This window comes from Sorex araneus, chromosome 1 (assembly GCF_027595985.1).
Source record: "Sorex araneus isolate mSorAra2 chromosome 1, mSorAra2.pri, whole genome shotgun sequence".
In the NCBI taxonomy this organism is placed as follows: domain Eukaryota; kingdom Metazoa; phylum Chordata; class Mammalia; order Eulipotyphla; family Soricidae; genus Sorex; species Sorex araneus.
In genome coordinates, this window is record NC_073302.1 from 9,646,971 (window position 1) to 9,664,944 (window position 17,974).

General features: G+C 38.6%; 1 protein-coding gene across 1 annotated transcript; it reads right to left on the reverse strand.

The window, feature by feature from the left end:
• Positions 1-3,853: 3,853 nt before the first annotated feature.
• LOC129400973 (olfactory receptor 1J4-like) lies at positions 3,854-8,612 on the reverse strand. Its single transcript, XM_055124183.1, has 2 exons — positions 7,678-8,612; positions 3,854-3,902 (listed from the first exon to the last, which is right to left on the reverse strand). The coding sequence occupies exons 1-2, from the start codon at positions 8,610-8,612 to the stop codon at positions 3,854-3,856; spliced, it is 984 nt and encodes a 327-aa protein (XP_054980158.1).
• Positions 8,613-17,974: the final 9,362 nt, after the last annotated feature.

A 17,974-nucleotide genomic window follows, 5' to 3' on the forward strand; every position in this document is an offset into this window, starting at 1 on the left:
AACACCTTTATTGCAAACCACAGCACCTAATCAGAGAGAGAGAACGAAAGGGAAGACCCTGCCATAGTGGCAGTGTGGGGTGGGGGTAGACAGGACTGGGGAGGTGGGAGGGATGCTGGCTTTACTGGTGGTGGAGAATGGGCACTGGTGAAGGGATGGGTTATTGAACTTTGTATGGGGGAAACATGAGCACAAAAATGTATAAATCTGCAACTGTACCCTCACGTTGACTCACTAATTAAAAATAAACTAATAAAAAATGCTACCTGTTCCTCCATAATTATTTTTTATTCATATGCAATATCCATTTGAACCCCTTCTTGCCCATATTTGTAGGCACCATGATTTACAATATTACTATTAATAGAGCTCCAGGTATACTGTGTTTCAACATTTACCCACCACCGAAGTGTCAGAATCCCCTCCCACAGACACCCACCCCAGCCCTTGGTAAGATCAATTCTTATAGGTCTCTTCTCAAGGTCTATTACTACCAGTTATTTGTTATTTACTTTCTGTGAATCTTTACATTCCACATATAAGAGAGGTAATTTTGCAATTTTCTTTTCCTGATTGACTTTACTTGGCATGATGGTTCTAATTCCATTTAATAGTCAAAGGTGCAGAGACATCTAAACCCAGATTTGTATTTTATCATATAACTTAGTGAATTGTTTGAAAAAATTCCAAGTGTTGCTACACACAACACACACATGCACATGCATTCACACGCACACACATACACACACACACACACACACACACACACACACACCCCTACGTCAAGACCTGAAATCAACCAGTGTCCATATACTGATGAGTATTAAATAAAGTGTGGTATTGACAGACAGAATAATTGTGCTAGTGTGGGATATAAAGAAAACCAACCAAAATATAAGACTAATACCCAAGGACAGTAGAAACAAGGGCCAGGTGAAGTGGTCCACAGCTGAAAGCCTGCCTCAAGTGCTGGGGAAGAAGGCAGTTGGGATAAAGAAGGGACAACTATGACAAGGATAGTTAAAAATAATCACTCTGGATAAGAATACTGTGCTGAAAATAGGTAAAGGAATGAACATAATAACCTCTCAGTATCCATATTGCATACTATAATGCCTAAGAGAAGAAAGAGAGAGAAAAAGAGAGAGAGATACAGAGAAAGAGAGTGAAGGAAAGTGCCTGCCACAGAGAGGTGGGGGGGTGATGGCAGGAGGGAAACTGGGGACATTGGTGGTGGGAAATGTATACTGGTGAAAGGATGGGTGTTGGAGCATTATATCACTGAAGTCTGACCATAAACAGCTCTGTAACTGTGACTCTCACAGTGAGTCAATAAAAGAAATTAATTTTTAAGTGTGATATTTATACTCAATGCAGTACTGCATAGAATATTTAAAAAATAAAATCTTGCATCTGGGAAAACATGGAAGACTGAGAGGGTTTTACGCTAAGTGAAATAAGTCAAACTGAGAAGGACAATTAGCACATGCTTTTATTCATATGTGGGATATAAAGAAACAAAGTTAAAAAACAAATCAAATAAGTGGGAAACCACAACAAACCACTCTTTTCACTGGACAAACCAACCAGATAGAAAATCAGGAAGGAAATATGAGCCAAAAATGGGGAACTGGGACGGAAAAATGATTCATAGCCATATATAGAATTTCCATCCCCCTAAAAATGGAATATATATCCTTTAGTAAACATAAAACATTTTCCAGGATAGAGTGCCTATTGGGGCACAATTCAAGCACTCATAAAGTCACAAAAATATTCACCATATCAGGCATATTTTCAGACCACAGTGACATGAAACTAGAAATTAACTACAAAAATAACCACAGAGGGACCCTCTGTGCCTAAAGACTTAGATTCCAGAGATTGGATATCCAGCGCAGCATCTAACAGCAATGCACTGGGACTGCGAACTGGGCTACAACTCTGTGCTGCCAGGGGGTGGATTTTTTTCCTCCCCACCCTGTCTTCCTGCACGGAAAACGGCGGGTTGGCGGCACCCACGTGGCAGGCGCCATCTTCCGAGACTCCAAACCCAGAGGTATTCGGTTTTTACTTTTGGGGCTCCCAGGAACTCATGGGAAGGGGCGTAACCGGCACGCCCTCGGCCCAGATAAATCCGGAGCCGCTGAGCATGAAGCGGACCCTCTGCGCCTAAAGACTTTGATTCCAGAGACTTCTTACAGCAATGCACTAGGACTGTGAGCTGGGATATGCAATTTCTGGCAGAATTTTCCCTGGACTTTATACAGAAATCCAAAACCATGCAGACACTGCCGCATCCGCGCGACTTAACATTTATAATTGTCAGCAATGTGAAACGGTTCCTTTTGAACAGGTCTGACTTGGGGGGAAACTCCAAATAATAACAGTAAGTTTTTGTTGAAATATTGAAGGTTATTAATGTAGCAGTCACCTCTCTGGACTGTGAACTAAGCAAAAGCCCCACGCTGCCTATGCGGCGTGGCATACACCATACTATGAGGCGCGGGAAGGGGGGTGAGGGGGATAAAAAAGGGAAAAGGAAAAAAGAAAAAAAAGAGAGAGTTATGTACTTGTAGCAGTGGGGCTACATATCTCTTCATTTCCAGCAATGGAAAACTAATTATCAAATGCTTCCTTGGTAGTAGGTCTGTCTCTCTTGTGTGGAAACTCCAACAACTATAGTGAGTTTTGTGTTGAATTATGGAATGTAGTCAAGGTAAAGAGAAAATGAAGTGAAATTCATTAGTTATACAGTAGGGGGTAGGGGTGGGGGCGGGGGGTATACTGGGGTTTTTGGTGGTGGAATATGGGCACTGGTGAAGGGATGGGTGTTTGAATATTGTATAACTGAGACATAAACCTGAGAACTTTGTAACTTTCCACATGGTGATTTAATAAAAAGTTTTTTTTTTAAAAAAAGAAACTTTAGCACTGTAACACTGTAAAAAAAATATGGAAGCATTGTTGAAGGTGTATGTTACCACAGCTCTATCCTTGTACTCTGTCCTTTAACTGGAAATGGGAATTGAGGAGGAGCTCAATTTCTTCATCTTTAAATAGTGCAGAATAAAATTTCCTTGAATAGTACCTATAGTCAATAGAATTAGAAGATTTTTCCACATGCTTATGTAAACTTGGGGAAATCTTTCCTCTTCCCAGTTCTTGTTTTTTTTTGTCTGTTTATCATTCATTTCATTTATGATTTATCATTTAATGAAATCATTCCATTTATTATCATTTGTTATCATTTCCACAAATGGAAATTTATTATTCCATTTTTTAATAAAGTATCTACAATTTGGTAGATTTAAAAAAATAACCACAGAAATAACTGCAGTTATGAAAGATTCTGCATTTGAAAATGGGACAATATAATGTAAAATAACTATTAGTCAAAGAGAACATCAAAGAATCCATGAAAAGTTTTTGAAATTAATGAGAATAAAGAAACCAGCTATTAGAACCTATGGTACTCAGAAAAAGCAATACCCAGGGGGAAGTTCATAACAATGCAATCTTACATCAGGAAACAAAACATATAAATAAATTCACCTCACAGTTTAAGAGTCTCAAGAAAGCATAAGAAATTATCCTAATGTAAGTGGAATAAAAATTTATAAAATTAGAGAGTCAATATGTGATGCAGAACTCAAGGAAACAATTCAAAGGGAAAATAATATCAGGAGGTATTCTTCAAAGTAGTAAACAATATTTATAGATTCTTAGCTAGATGTATGAATAAAAAAGCTATAAAACCTCAATGAACTGAGTCATAGTTGAAAGAGTAATAATTACAACAGAAACTTCAACAGATCAAAGATCATAAGAGGCCACTATAAACAACTTTAGGTCAGAAATTTGCAGATCCTAGAAGACATGAATTCTTAGAGACATAAAACCTTTAAAGATTGAATCAGGAGGACATAGAAAACATGATTATAATCATCATAAGTAATGGAATTTAGATGTAATTAAAAATCCCTAAGGAGTCACCCCCCCACACACACACACCTTCTACTGTCACCACCATGTCCACTCTTCAGATTCATGAATTAAATCTCTGAGGAGATACAGTCCAAGCTGCTAAAATTCAACTGGTATCACCATTAAAAACTCTGGGATTCTCTCAGGAGTGGGGTAGGCCAACTTCCTTCCCTGCCAAAGCCCTGTTAGACACACCCACAACACACTGGGGCCACCACACCAATGGCCCAGCTCTATAGCTTCAATAATAGCACTGTCGTCCCATTACTCATCGATTTGCTCAAGTGGGCGCCAGTAATGTCGCCATCATGAGACTTGTTGTTATTGTTTTTGGCATATCAAATACACCATGGGTAGTTTGTCAGGATCTGCCCCGAGGGCAGGACACTCTCCATAGATTGTTGAGCTCTCTGAGAGGGACAGAGGAATCCAAGTTGGGTCGGCCACGTGCAAGGCAAATGCCCTGTCCACTATGCTATCGGTCCAGTCCTTAACTTTACTAACAATCTCTACAGAAACACCAAACCATGAACATTCCAGGTATTCTAGTGTTCAGACTGAGAACTCTGGGGTCTTCTCAGAGTGGGGGCAGACAGTCTCCCCAACCCTTTCACACTTCCTGAAGCTCCAGAAGCCACCCGCCCCCTCCCCTAGCTGCTGCCATGAGGACTCACCTACTGACCCTGCTCTTCAGATTCGTGAACTAAATCTCTGAGGAGATGCAAGCAAAACCACCAAAATTCAAGGACATACCCAGTCTCCTGGATTTCAAAAACTGGAAAATCTGAAAACTCTGTGTCAACCCATCAGCCCAGTTTCATATATCATGAAATTACAGAACTTCTACAGGTCCTGACTGAAGTTACAGATACAGACTGAGTTCTACAAATCCTGAAGACCATAGTTCTATAGATCCTTCTACAGAAGACTAAGATCCTACAGACTCTAAAAACTCCGTGCCAACTCATCACCCCAGTTCTATAGACCCTGAAGTTTCTGTAGTGTCTGGTTATGTATGCCAAATATAATATAGTCCAAGTTCCACAATACTGAAATTCCAGTAGGAGCACAACAAATTATATAGGAAAGTAACACAGAAGAAAACTAAATTCAACAAACGAAAACAATAACACAAAAGGCTCAACTAACAACAGCTTAGTACATCCTCAGAAAAGTACTTTACAACTCTAGTGGTAAGATAAAAATAGTTTCAAAAATTTTCTTTTACTGAAATATTTTTGATAATTCCTTTAGCCATTTGGTTATAATAAAAAATGTAAAATATTATGATGTCCCTGCTAAAAACACAAGCTTGGAGGTAGTTGGTAAAATGGACAATGGTGGAGATAAGGTCAGTCAGGTTGGGGAGGGTAGGTGTCAGAATATCAACATTACAACTTTTTTTTTGTTGTTTTTTTGTTTTTTTATTTTAATTTTTTAACTGAGTCACCATGTGGAAAGTTACAAAGTTTTCAGGTTTAAATCTCAGTTATACAATGCTCGAATACCATCCCTTCACCAGTGCACATATTCCACCACCAAGAATCCCAGTATAGCTCCACCCCGCACCCCCACACCCCTAACACCTCCACGCCAAAAGCCCCCCACCCTTAACCCCCCCGCCTGTGTAACTAATAAATTTCACTTAACTTTCACTTTGATTGCATTCAATATTTCAACAAAACTCACTATTATTGTTTGGAGAGTCTCTCCCATAAAGTCAGACCTGCTGAAAAGGAAGCATTAGATAATTTGTTTTCCATTGCTGAGGATGAAGAGGTATGAGGTTGAGTGATAAGATATAGCGGTCTCTCGGTTTTGGATTTCTGTATTTTAGTATTTTAGTAACTAAGTCCAGAGAGATATCTGCCAGAAGTTGCATCATTGCCAACTTGTACTGCTCAGTTACATTATATTCCACATATGAGTGCAATCTTTCTATGTCTGTCTCTTTCTTTCTGACTCATTTCACTCAACATGATAATTTCTATGTTGATCCATTTATATGCAAATTTCATGATTTCATGTTTTCTGACAGCTACATAGTATTCCATTGTGTAGATGTACCAGAGTTTCTTTAACCAGTCATCTGTTTGGGGCACTCTGGTTTTTTCCAGATTCTGGCTATTGTAAACAGTGCTGCAATGAATATAGAAATACATATGCCATCTCTACTATGCCTTTTTGCCTCTCTGGGATATATTCCCAGGAGTGGTATCGCTGGGTCAAATGGAAGCTTAATATGTAATTTTTTGAGAATTGTCCATATTGTTTTCCAAAAGGGCTGAACCAGTCGGCATTCCCACCAGCAGTTAAGAAGAGTCCCTTTTTCCCCACATCCACGCCAACAACGGTTGTTTTTGTTTTTTGGGATGTGGGCCAGTCTCTGTGGTGTGAGATGATATCTCATGGTTGTTTTGATCTGCATTTCCCTGATGATTAGTGATGTGGAACATTTTCTCATGTGCCTCTGAGCCATTCGGATTTCTTCTTTAGGAAAGTTTCTGTTCATTTCATCACCTCATTTTTGATTGGGTTGGCAGTTTTCTTCTTGTGGAGTTCAACCTTGTATTCCTTGTTCAACATTGTATATCCTTGTTATCAACTCTTTATCGGATGGGTACTGCATAAATATCCTTTCCCATTCTGTAGATTGTCTTTGTACTTTGGTCACTGTTTCTCTTGAGGTGCAGAAGCTTCGTAGTATGAGATAGTTCCATTTATTTATCTCCGTTTTGACCTGCTTGGCCAGTGGCTTGTCAGCTTTGAAGATACCTTTGACTCCAATGTAGTGGAGGGTGTTGACGACCTTGTCTTTAATGTACCTTAGGGATTCTGGTCTGATGTTGAGGTCTTTAATCCATTTTGATCTGACTTTTGTACATGGTGATCGGTGGAGGTCTAAGCACATTTTTTGGCATGTAGCTGTCCAGTTTTGCCAGCAAAATCTGTTAAACATGCTTTCCTTGCTCCACTTTGCATTTTTTGCTCCCTTATCAAAGATTAGATGGTCATATACTTTGGGGGATGTGTCAGAGTATTCAACCCTGTTCCATTGGTCTGCTGCTCTGCCTTTGTTCCAGTACCAAGCTGTTTTAATGACTACAGATTTGTAGTAGAGTTGGAAGTTGGGGAGGTTGATTCCTCCCATTTTCTTTTCCCCAAGAATTGCTTTAGCTATTCGTGAGGGCTTATTGTTTTTTTAATTCGTGGGGCTTATTGTTCCATATGAATCTCAAAGGAGCCCAAAGCACCAAGCTTCAGCAGCTCAGGCAGCTCTCCACACGCTCAGGTGGAGCCTCACCCATGAGTGAATGTATTCCTGGACCTCTCATACTTTACACCACTAATATTCCAAGACTAGCACAACACATTTTATAAAGTTTAAAGTAACTTCTTTTTCATTCCTGCCAGTTATCATCTTTAACTCTTTCCCATTCCTAAACTCAACAAGCTGAAAAACGGCCCCATGAACGTTAATCATTGGTATGAAAATCCCCCCAGTCAGTGAAATCTGTCTGAGAAATGTCAGAAGAATGTGACGTGAGAATTCCAAACACTCTGACATGTGGGAGAAGACAGTTTCATCAGAACACTCAGAAGCCAGAGATTCCATGTATAATAGCTTTCATGTTTATATGGCTGTATATTTGAAAACACATTCATATTAAGTTATTGGAGCTACAAGACTTCATTCTGTTAACAAATAATTTTAGGGCCTGTTTTATATCTCTGTTTCTCAGGCTATAGATGAAAGGGTTCAGCATGGGGGTGACTATCATATACATCACAGAAGCAGCTATGTCTTTATTACTGGAGATGGATGATGAGGAGAAAAAGTATACTTCTAAAATTGTACCATAGAATAAAGACACAACAAGGAGATGGGAACCACAGGTAGAAAGGACTTTGAAGAATCTTTTAACAGAAGGATCCTTCAGCACAGAGGCCCATATCCAAATATAAGAGCCCACAATAGAGGCAAAAGGCAGGAAAACAATTACTCCAGTCTCAATGAAGATAAGCCATTCATTAACTGAGACATCTGAACAGCTCATCTTCAAGAGAACCGGGAGTTCACAGAAGAAGTGGGGGATGGTAATGTCATCACAAAAGGACACTCGAAGGAAGAGGAGGGTGTGCAACAGAGAGTGGAGAGAACAGTAGATCCAGGATGCAGAAACTAATGAGACACATTTCTCTTGCCTCATGATAGTGGCATAGTGAAGTGGGTGACAAATGGCCACATACCTGTCATAGGCCATCAATGTAAGAAGAAAGATGTCAACACAAGCAAACCATATGTAAAAATACATCTGTGACACGCACCCTGCATAGGGGATGGACTTATGAATGCTCTGCATGTCCATCAACATTTTGGGCACAGTAACAGATGAGAAGCATATGTCAGTGAGAGCCAAGTTGCTGAGGAAGAAGTACATGGGGGTGTGGAGACGAGAGTCCATCCGGATGAGCAGGATGATGAGCAGGTTCCCCAGCACCGTGGCCAGGTACATAACCAGGAATAAGGTGAAGAACAAACCCTGATGTTCTGGAGGTATAGGGAGTCCCAGAAGCAGAAATTCAGACACAGTGGTCCTATTACCTCTTTTCATGCTGCTCATGATTCCGCTGGGAATGAAATGGAGAGAAAACTCTATAACTTTTATAGCCATAACCTTACAATAATGCCATATTTATATGAAAGTGTTACATAGAAACAAGTCTCCTGTCTATTTCTCAAACCAGAGGATGCAAAAACCAGAGCCTGTACCATTCAGATGCCATTGATATATCACTTCACTATGACTAACAGATTTCCTTTTTGAACAGGAGGAAAATTTTCTTTTTCTCAGAAAAAAAAAGCATCAAACTATATCTTTGTGTCCCATGTACTACATAAAGCTCTCTAGGAATAACACGGTCTCAGTGTTGAATGAGCATTTACCTTGTGTCATGCCTGGAAATATTAGTAATTTACTATGATAACGTAAAGGTGGGATGGAGCGATAGCACAGCGGGTATGGTGTTTCCTTAGCATGTGGCCCACCAGGGTTAGATTCCTCCATGCCTCTCGGAACGCCTGGCAAGCTATTGAGAGTCTCCCCCTGCACAATATTCCATATTCCAAAACCAGTTACAACATTTCTCACAATGGAGACGTTACCGGCTCCCACTCGAGCAAATACACGAGCAACAGGATGGCAGGGACATGACAGTGACAACATAAAGATATGGACATCCAGAGCGGTAGCATGTGCATCATACTGATGTTCAATACCAGTACCTCAGATGGCTCTCTGAACACTGCCTGGAGTAAGCCCACGCATAGCGGGATGTGTCACATAGTAAAACAAAGCAAAATACATGAACATCAGGAGATAAATTTCAACACTTACCTTTAATATTACGTGAAACTACATTGGGAGAGAATTACTACCCTGAAAATTGTTGGATCTTCCCTGGTCAGATATATCGAGGCAGTATTTTTTTTACCAAAAATTAATATTAACATTAATAATAGTGGCAGATATTGATCCTTTATAGACACTATGCACACATCATTCCAAGGGATTTATATCACTGTATCACTGTCATCCCATGCTCATTATTTGCTCGAGGAGGCACCAGTAACATTTCCATTATAAGACTTGTTGTTACTGTTTTGTGCATAGTTTATATCCAATTTTATTTATAAAATCTCTACAGAGCACAAAAAAGCAGCATTAATCCATTTTAAAATCTGGGGACAATAGATATGTTATCTGAATATGCAAAATTACATCATTCATAAGTAAAATAGATGAAAATACATTATTTAGGGATAATACACCTTCTAACCACTGTATATAATTCAAATAATTCTTTTTATTATGGTATCCAGATATGTTTTATAATATCACTTCACTTCTAAAGTTATGATATTTATAAATCATATAATCCCCAGTGTTTTGAACATTTTAATTTTTTTTGTTTCCCTTAAGCAAAATATTCATTTTCATAGGCAATTTATCAAAACTTTTACAAGAGGAAAGAAATCATAATAACAATCATTTAGCTTTAGAATTTTCATACAAACTGGCACCTTGAAAAAATAAAGAAAAACCATTTTTTATAAAATGACTGATGTTTGCATATTTTTCTTCCCAAAGAATATATGTTTTCTGTTCGAATTAAATATGTTTTGTCATGCCATCAACTTTGTTACCCCGCAATAAAATTTATTTGCGAGCAATGAAAAGCTTGCATAAATGTAGACTTTTTATATCCAACTGAAACTTACATGCAATGTATCGGTTAACTATTTCTAATCAACTTTTTTTTTTTAATTTTTTATTGTGGAAAGTTACAAAGTTACAAAGTTTTCAGGTTTAAATCTCAGTTATACAATGCTCGAATACCCATCCCTTCACCAGTGCTCATATTCCACCACCAAGAATCCCAGTATAGCTCCACCCCGCCCCCTCACACCCCAAACACCCCCACGCCCCTAGCCCTCCCACCCTAAGCCCCCCCTGCCTGTGTAACTAATAAATTTCACTTTACTTTCACTTTGATTGCATATAATATTTCAACAAAACTCACTATTATTGTTTGGAGAGTCTCTCCCCTAAAGCCAGACCTGCTGAAAAGGAAGCATTAGATAATTTGTTTTCCATCGCTGAGGATGAAGAAGTATGAGATCGAGTGACCACACTTAGCGGCCTCTCAGTTTTGGGTTTCTGTAATTTAGTATTTTAGTAGCTAAGTCCAGAGAGATATCTGCCAGAAGTTGCATCGTTGCCAACTTGTACTTCTCAGTTACATTATATTCCACATATGAGTGCAATCTTTCTATGTCTGTCTCTTTCTTTCTGACTCATTTCACTCAACATGATACTTTCCATGTTGATCCACTTGTATGCAAATTTCATGACTTCATGTTTCCTGACAGCTACATAGTATTCCATTGTGTAAATATACCAGAGTTTCTTTAGCCAATCATCTGTTTTCGGGCACTCTGGTTTTTTCCATATTGTGGCTATTGTGAACAGAGCGGCAATGAACATGGAAATGCAGATATCATCTCTACTATACCTTTTTGCCTCTCCGGGGAACATTTTAATTTTAAATAAATATATATTCGGTGCTCTATGATATATAAAGCAACTTAAATGATATATATGACAGCATTATTTCAAAGATATGAACAACCTGATAGTTTAGACATAAGTGGAAAAAAGTTTGACCACAGCTCTCTAATGGTAGACTTCAAACTCAATATTCCTTAGAAGTTCTAAGGTTGAGGTTAGAATTGCCAAACAAATACTGCCAAGAATGAACCGTACTGACCTTTGTATTCAGGTATAGGAGAATATGGACAAGTCCACTAGGAACCATTATATTACTTAGGGACACTGACTATTTTGATTCGTGTCCACCTGGAATGACAGTGACTTGAGCCTTCCATCAAGGCCAGGATGCTCATGGACATGTTCTGTGTATGTCCTCCCTGGAAGAAACTAGAAGAAAATTAGCAGACCATTGTGGAAGATTCTATGCAGGCAAGACCTCAGAAGAGAGCTCAGCATAAGCTGGAAATGTCAGGCCGTGTCCAAGATTGTGAGAAGGGCCTGTATAGGAGTTTTCTTAAATTCCTTAGCTTTTTAACCTATGTTTACTCAGACATTGGAGAAATAAGAATCTTGATGACAATAACACTTCAACAGTTGGGGAGAGATAAGGGTTATACTTCATCTTCTTTGAGAACTTATTGTATGCCAGGCATGATACTAAATAACTTGTGTACATTTTTCATTTGAAGTTGTGATATTGTATTGCGATCAAATATTTACCCTTTAAAACTGGAAATTATTTCAGATACATATATGTAAGAATCAGACTTCAGATAATATCTTAATATTACATATTGAGGCACTGACACAGTAGGTATTATGTGATAGAGGTGGAAACACACATGAACATATTTAACCAGTGCAGTAATGTAATCACTATTGACAGTCCATTAGACATGCATTGGTGAGATAGGTGCTTCCTAGTCATTCACTTACACCACCACTACTTTTACAAAGACATGAGCAAATACAAAGAGTATAATAAATGAAAACTCAATAAGTCAATATTCAAGATCTCATATTACTAAGTGTTTTGAGCCTTTTTCCCATGTTGATTTTTGGCAAATTTAGAAAACTGCCCTCTGTAGGTGGAAACAAATTTGTCTGATCAGACATTACAGTCTCGTATTTAAATATTAGATCTGCACACAGAGGACAATATGTAAGTCACTGAAGGAGAACAGAGCAGGTTTTAACCACACATCCCAAAACACACTCAGAACTGCTCTTCATGTACTTAATGGAAATTTATTTGGCTCTGTGTTTTCTGATCAATGAGAGGAAAGAATCCAATCATGTATATCATGCATTTTCCACAGTCTCTACATCCATGTCTCTTCTTATCTCCTTCTGTTTTTGTCCATTTTCCTTTCTATCTAAGGAGATATATCACACACATCCAACACAATTTTTGAAGAAACATACAAATATTGACATCACACCAACAGGAATCAGCACATAGACTCATACGCAAATCACACATATTTCGAAACACACAGAGACACATATTTCTGTCCTGGATGCACACCTCACTCCTCACTATGTTCTCAGCACTCATGAGTAGCTCAGGTACCTTCCAATCCAGTTTCTCACTCACCACCTGCTATCATAGACATCAGAATAAAAAGAGTAGAAAGAAGCATCCGATAAGCCCTTCACCTCCTGAACTTTCGGTTCTGATACCCAGAACGTTAAGAAGAGCACCACTTTATAGATCTTATGGAGAAGAGCAAGCCAATCTCCCTAAGCTCCTGGTTAAGAAAAGAAAGTAGAGTAATTGCCTCCAGTCCAATCAGACCTTGGGGAATAGCCTAGGCAGAGGCTGGAGGGACTGACCTGCCTAGGCCACCTGAGAGAAGGTCCCAGGTATCAGGGGCATCTGGGCTGTTCCCTGCCTGCTTAATTCAGGCCGAAGCAGAAATCGCTGAGATGCTCCAACAAGAGCCAATCGGTTGGTAGCCAGGGCTGGATGCAGGATCCAACAGTCATTCACTGTTGACACTACTAAGTAAAGTAACTTACCCCATCTTTTGATCCAGCAGTTATAAAATTCAGAGTGTAAATAGTCAATCATCATGAAGCTTTCATTAAGTATCAATGAGGTCAATCATGCTTAAGGACTCAGATGCATAGCACATGCTCACTATTTCTATCACTTTGTATATTCCAACAAAAGAATAATGCATATAGAATCCTTGATATTGCTACACAATTGGAGTGACTGAATCACTCAGACAACTGGTTCCTATCACCCTCAGTTACATACTCCTACTTCCTTAATAAAGATCTAAGTATTTCTACAAATAGACATAGTTATAAGATACAAATATTCAGAAAATCAGCCCTCTGTATCTAACAGGCTTCCTCTAATCCTAACATATAGTGATACATATCCCACATGTTGGAGGTCGGATTGGGCCACTTTCAGACTTCCTGCAGAGAGACCATTTGCATATGATTCTTGGACCCTCCCTCTCCAAAAAAAATTTTCCCAATAGCACAGAGGATAAGCAACTTATTCTTCCCTCTCATACCTTATCGCAGCTTAGTATAATCCTGAAAATTTAGTAGGATTCAAATGAGGTCATGTTCTTTTAGTCTATACAAGCTTCCTTTAATGTATAAAAGCATCCCTGTCATCTCAATATTGATACCTGCTAATGGTGTCCCTTCTTTCACCATCTTTTAATTGTTCAGCCAGGGAAAGACAGAACTTATAATATGAAAGTTTTTTCTTAGTTCAAGCCTTTGACCCACTTTATTTGAATAACCTACCTGTGTAGGCACAGGTAGGTTATTCAAATACCCAAGTCTAGAAATGATAATCTAAAATTAATTTTCAAAGACAAGTGAAAAAGTAATAGAATAATAGGAATTCAAAAAAAATTGTTCAAGACAAGAAAAATATATCAAGGGCATACAGTAGGAAAGGAAGAGGCCAATTTATCACTATTTGCAGGGAATTTGATACTATACTTAGAAAACCCTAAAGACTCAACAGAAAAGCTCCTAGAAACAATAGGTCCATGTAGTAAAGTGGCAGGCTACAAAATTAACACCCCAAAATCCATGGCTTTCTTATATATGAATAATGAAAGAGAAGGGACAGTTTAAAGAGATTGTCAAGATGGCCAAAACTTTTGGATGTTTAAGATCTCCAGGGGTATCAACACAAAGAACATATAAACATTAAATGGTTTCACAACCTCCTGTGAGGCATCATGATGAGAAAATTCATGGAAATTCTCCATATTCAATGAATGAGAAGATTTTTCATTATCTCAACGCTACACAAGTCAGAACTGTGGACATTTGAAGCTAAGGAACATTTCTATTACATCAGGAATGGGGAGAATCGAAGTTAATAAAATGCAAGATATCAGCAATCTGATGAGCTGGTATTGGACAGAAACGTAGGACCAAGTGCATAAGGGAACTGAGCTAAAAGGACTTACAACATCAACTTTTATACTGCCAGTGGCTAATCTACTATTATTTATTTTTGGGGATTGATGCACAAGTGGTGATAACTAGAAAAATACTCCTGGATTAATTCCTTTAAGTTCCTGGAGCATGTGCTGTGCTAGAAAGTGTACATGAACCTCCTCCATAAGAAACGTCTGCTCCAGACCCTCAAGTCCTCTCCTAGACCCCCTTTGGATGGTGGTGCTCTTCTTTTTTTGACTATTGCTAAAGACTTGTCAATTTACTTGTCATTTCAAAGAACCACCTCTCAATAAGCTTCCTGTATTGGGTTTTTAAAAAATCTTTATTTTACAATGTTGAGTTTTGCTTTGATTTAAAGAAATTTTTAAAATAAAAAGCTAGGTTATTTATTTATGGTTTTAGTTTTCTTCTGAGGAAGGACCTCATACTTTCAGCTTTACTGCATCCAAAAAGTTTAGGAAGGTCATTATATTCATTTGCTTTGTCTCCAGGTTTTTCTCATTTTTCCTTTTTTTTATTAATCCAGTTATTGTTCAGGAACATGTTGCTTAATCTCCATATATTTGTGATCTCATTAAGCACTTCTCTGATTAATTTTGAGTTTCGTACAATTATTCTTAAATATTGATATGAATTTGTTTTTATTAAATTTATTGAAAGTTTTTCCTGTCTCAACATAACTTTTTTCTTCAGAATTTTCCAGGTTTACTCGAGAAAAATGTGTATTCTCTTGCTTTAAAAACTTATGCGACACTATTTCAAAAGAGTATACATGTTTCTCTGTCTCATTTATACTTCAATTTCTACAGGTAACATAATAGCAGAATGGTTTATACTGTTTTTCTCTAAGATATACATCTTGTTAATAGTAGTACTGTCACTGTCACTGTCATCCTGTTGCTCATCAGTTTATGCGAGTGGGCACCAGTAACGTCTCCAGTGTGAGACTGGTTGTTACTGATTTTGGCATATCTAATTCGCCACGGGTAGCTTGCCAGGCTCTGCCATGCGAGCGAAATACTCTCGGTAGCTTGCCAGACTCTCCAAGAGGGGCGGAGGAATCAAACCCCAGTCCGCCACGTGCAAGATAAACACCGCACCAGCTGTGTTATCGCTTCAACCCATCAGTAGTACTAAGAATCCAAAAATTTTTATTTTTTAATTTTTCTATTGAGTCACCATGTGGAAAGATACAAAGTTTTTACATTCAAAACTCATTTATCCAATGCTCGAACACCCATCCCTTCACCAGTGCATATATTCCACCACCAAGAATCACAGTATAGCTCCACCCAGTCCCCCCACACCCCTAGCACCCCCACACCCCTAGCCCCCCTACCACCCCTAGCCCCCCCCTTGCCTGTGTAACTGATAAATTTCTCTTTACTTTCACTTTGATTGCATTCAATATTTCAACAAAACTCACTATTATAGTTTGGAGAGTCTCTCCCCTAAAGTCAGACCTGCTGAAAAGGAAGCATTTGGCAATTTGTTTTCCATTGCTGAGAATTGAGAGGTATGAGGTCGAGTGACCACACCTAGTGGCCTCGCATTTTGGGTTTCTGTATTTCGGTATTTTAGTAACTAAGTCCAGAGAGATATCTGCCAGAAGTTGCATCATTGCCAAGTTGTACTTCTCAATTACATTATATTCCACATATGAGTGCAATCTTTCTTTGTCTTTCTCTTTCTTTCTGACTCATTTCACTCAACATGATACTTTCCATGTTGATCCATTTATATGCAAATTTCATGACTTCGTGTTTTCTGACAGCTGCATAGTATTCCATTGTGTATACATACCAGAGTTTCTTTAACCAGCCATCACTTTTGGGGCACTTTGGTTTTTTCCAGATTCTGGCTATTGTAAACAATAAACATAAAAATGCAGATGCCATCTCTACTATACTTTTTTGCCTCTCCAGGATATATTCCCAAGAGTGGTATTGCTGGGTCAAATGGAAGCTCAATTTCTAATTTTTTGAGAATCGTCCATATTGTTTTCCAAAAGGGCTGAACCAGTCGGCATTCCCACCAGCAGTGAAGAAGCGTCCCTTTCTCCCCACATCCACGCCAACACTGGTTGTTTTTGTTTTTGGAGATGTGGGCCAGTCACTGTGGTGTGAGATGATATCACATGGTGGTTTTGATCTGCATCTCCCTGATGATTAGTGATGTTGAACATTTTCTCATGTGCCTCTGAGCCCTTCGGATTTCTTCTTTGGGAAAATTTCTGTTCATTTTATCACTTATTTTTTGATTGGGTTGGCAGTTTTCTTCTTGTGGAGTTCAACCAGTGCATTTTATATCCTTGATATCAACCCTTTATCGGATGGGTACTGCGTAAATATCCTTTCCCATTCTGTAGATTGTCTTTGTACTTTGGTCACTGTTTCTCTTGAGGTGCAGAAGCTTCTTAGTTTGAGATAGTCCCATTTATTTATCTCCGTTTTGACCTGCTTGGCCAGTGACATGTCAGCTTTGAAGATACCTTTGGCTTCAATGTTGTGGAGGGTTTTGCCGACCTTGTCTTCAATGTACCTTATGGTTTGTGGTCTGATGTTGAGGTCTTTAATCCATTTTGATCTGACTATCGTACATGGTGATAGGTGGAGGTCTAAGCCCATTATTTTGCATGTAGCTGTCCAGTTTTGCCAGCACAATTTGTTAAACATGCTTTCCTTGCTCCACTCCACATTTATTGCTCCCTTATCAAAGATTAGATGGTCATATACTTGGGGGGATGTGTCAGAGTATTCAACCCTGTTTCTTTGGTCTGCTGCTCTGACTTTGTTCCAGTACCAAGCTGTTTTAATGACTACCACTTTGTAGTAGAGTTGGAAGTTGGGGAGGTTGATTCCTCCCATTTTCTTTTTCCCAAGAATTGCTTTAGCTATTCGTGGGGGCTTATTTTTCCATATGAATTTCAGGAGCGCTTGCTCCATTTCTTTGAAGAATGACAAGGGTATCCCAATAGGGATCGCATTGAATTTGTACAATACTTTGGGGAGAATTGCCATTTTGACAAAATTAATTCTTCCAATCCATGAGCAGGGGATATTTTTCCATTTCCTCATGTCTTCTTTTATTTCCTGAAGTAACGTTTCGTAGATTTCATTATAGAAGTCCTTTACCTCCTTAGTTAAACTGATTCCGAGGTATTTGATTTTTTGAGGCACAATTGTGAATGGGAATGCTTTTATCATGTTGCTTTCTTCTCTCTCACTATTTGCATATAAGAAAGCCATGGACTTTTGGGTATTGATTTTATAGCCTGCAACTTTACTATATGAGTCTATTGTTTCTAGGAGTTTATTGGTAGAGGTTTTAGGGTTTTCTAAGTATAATATCATATCATCAGTGAACTGTGAGAGCTTGATTTCTTCCTTTCCTACCTGAATGCCCTTAAAATCTTTTTCTTGCCT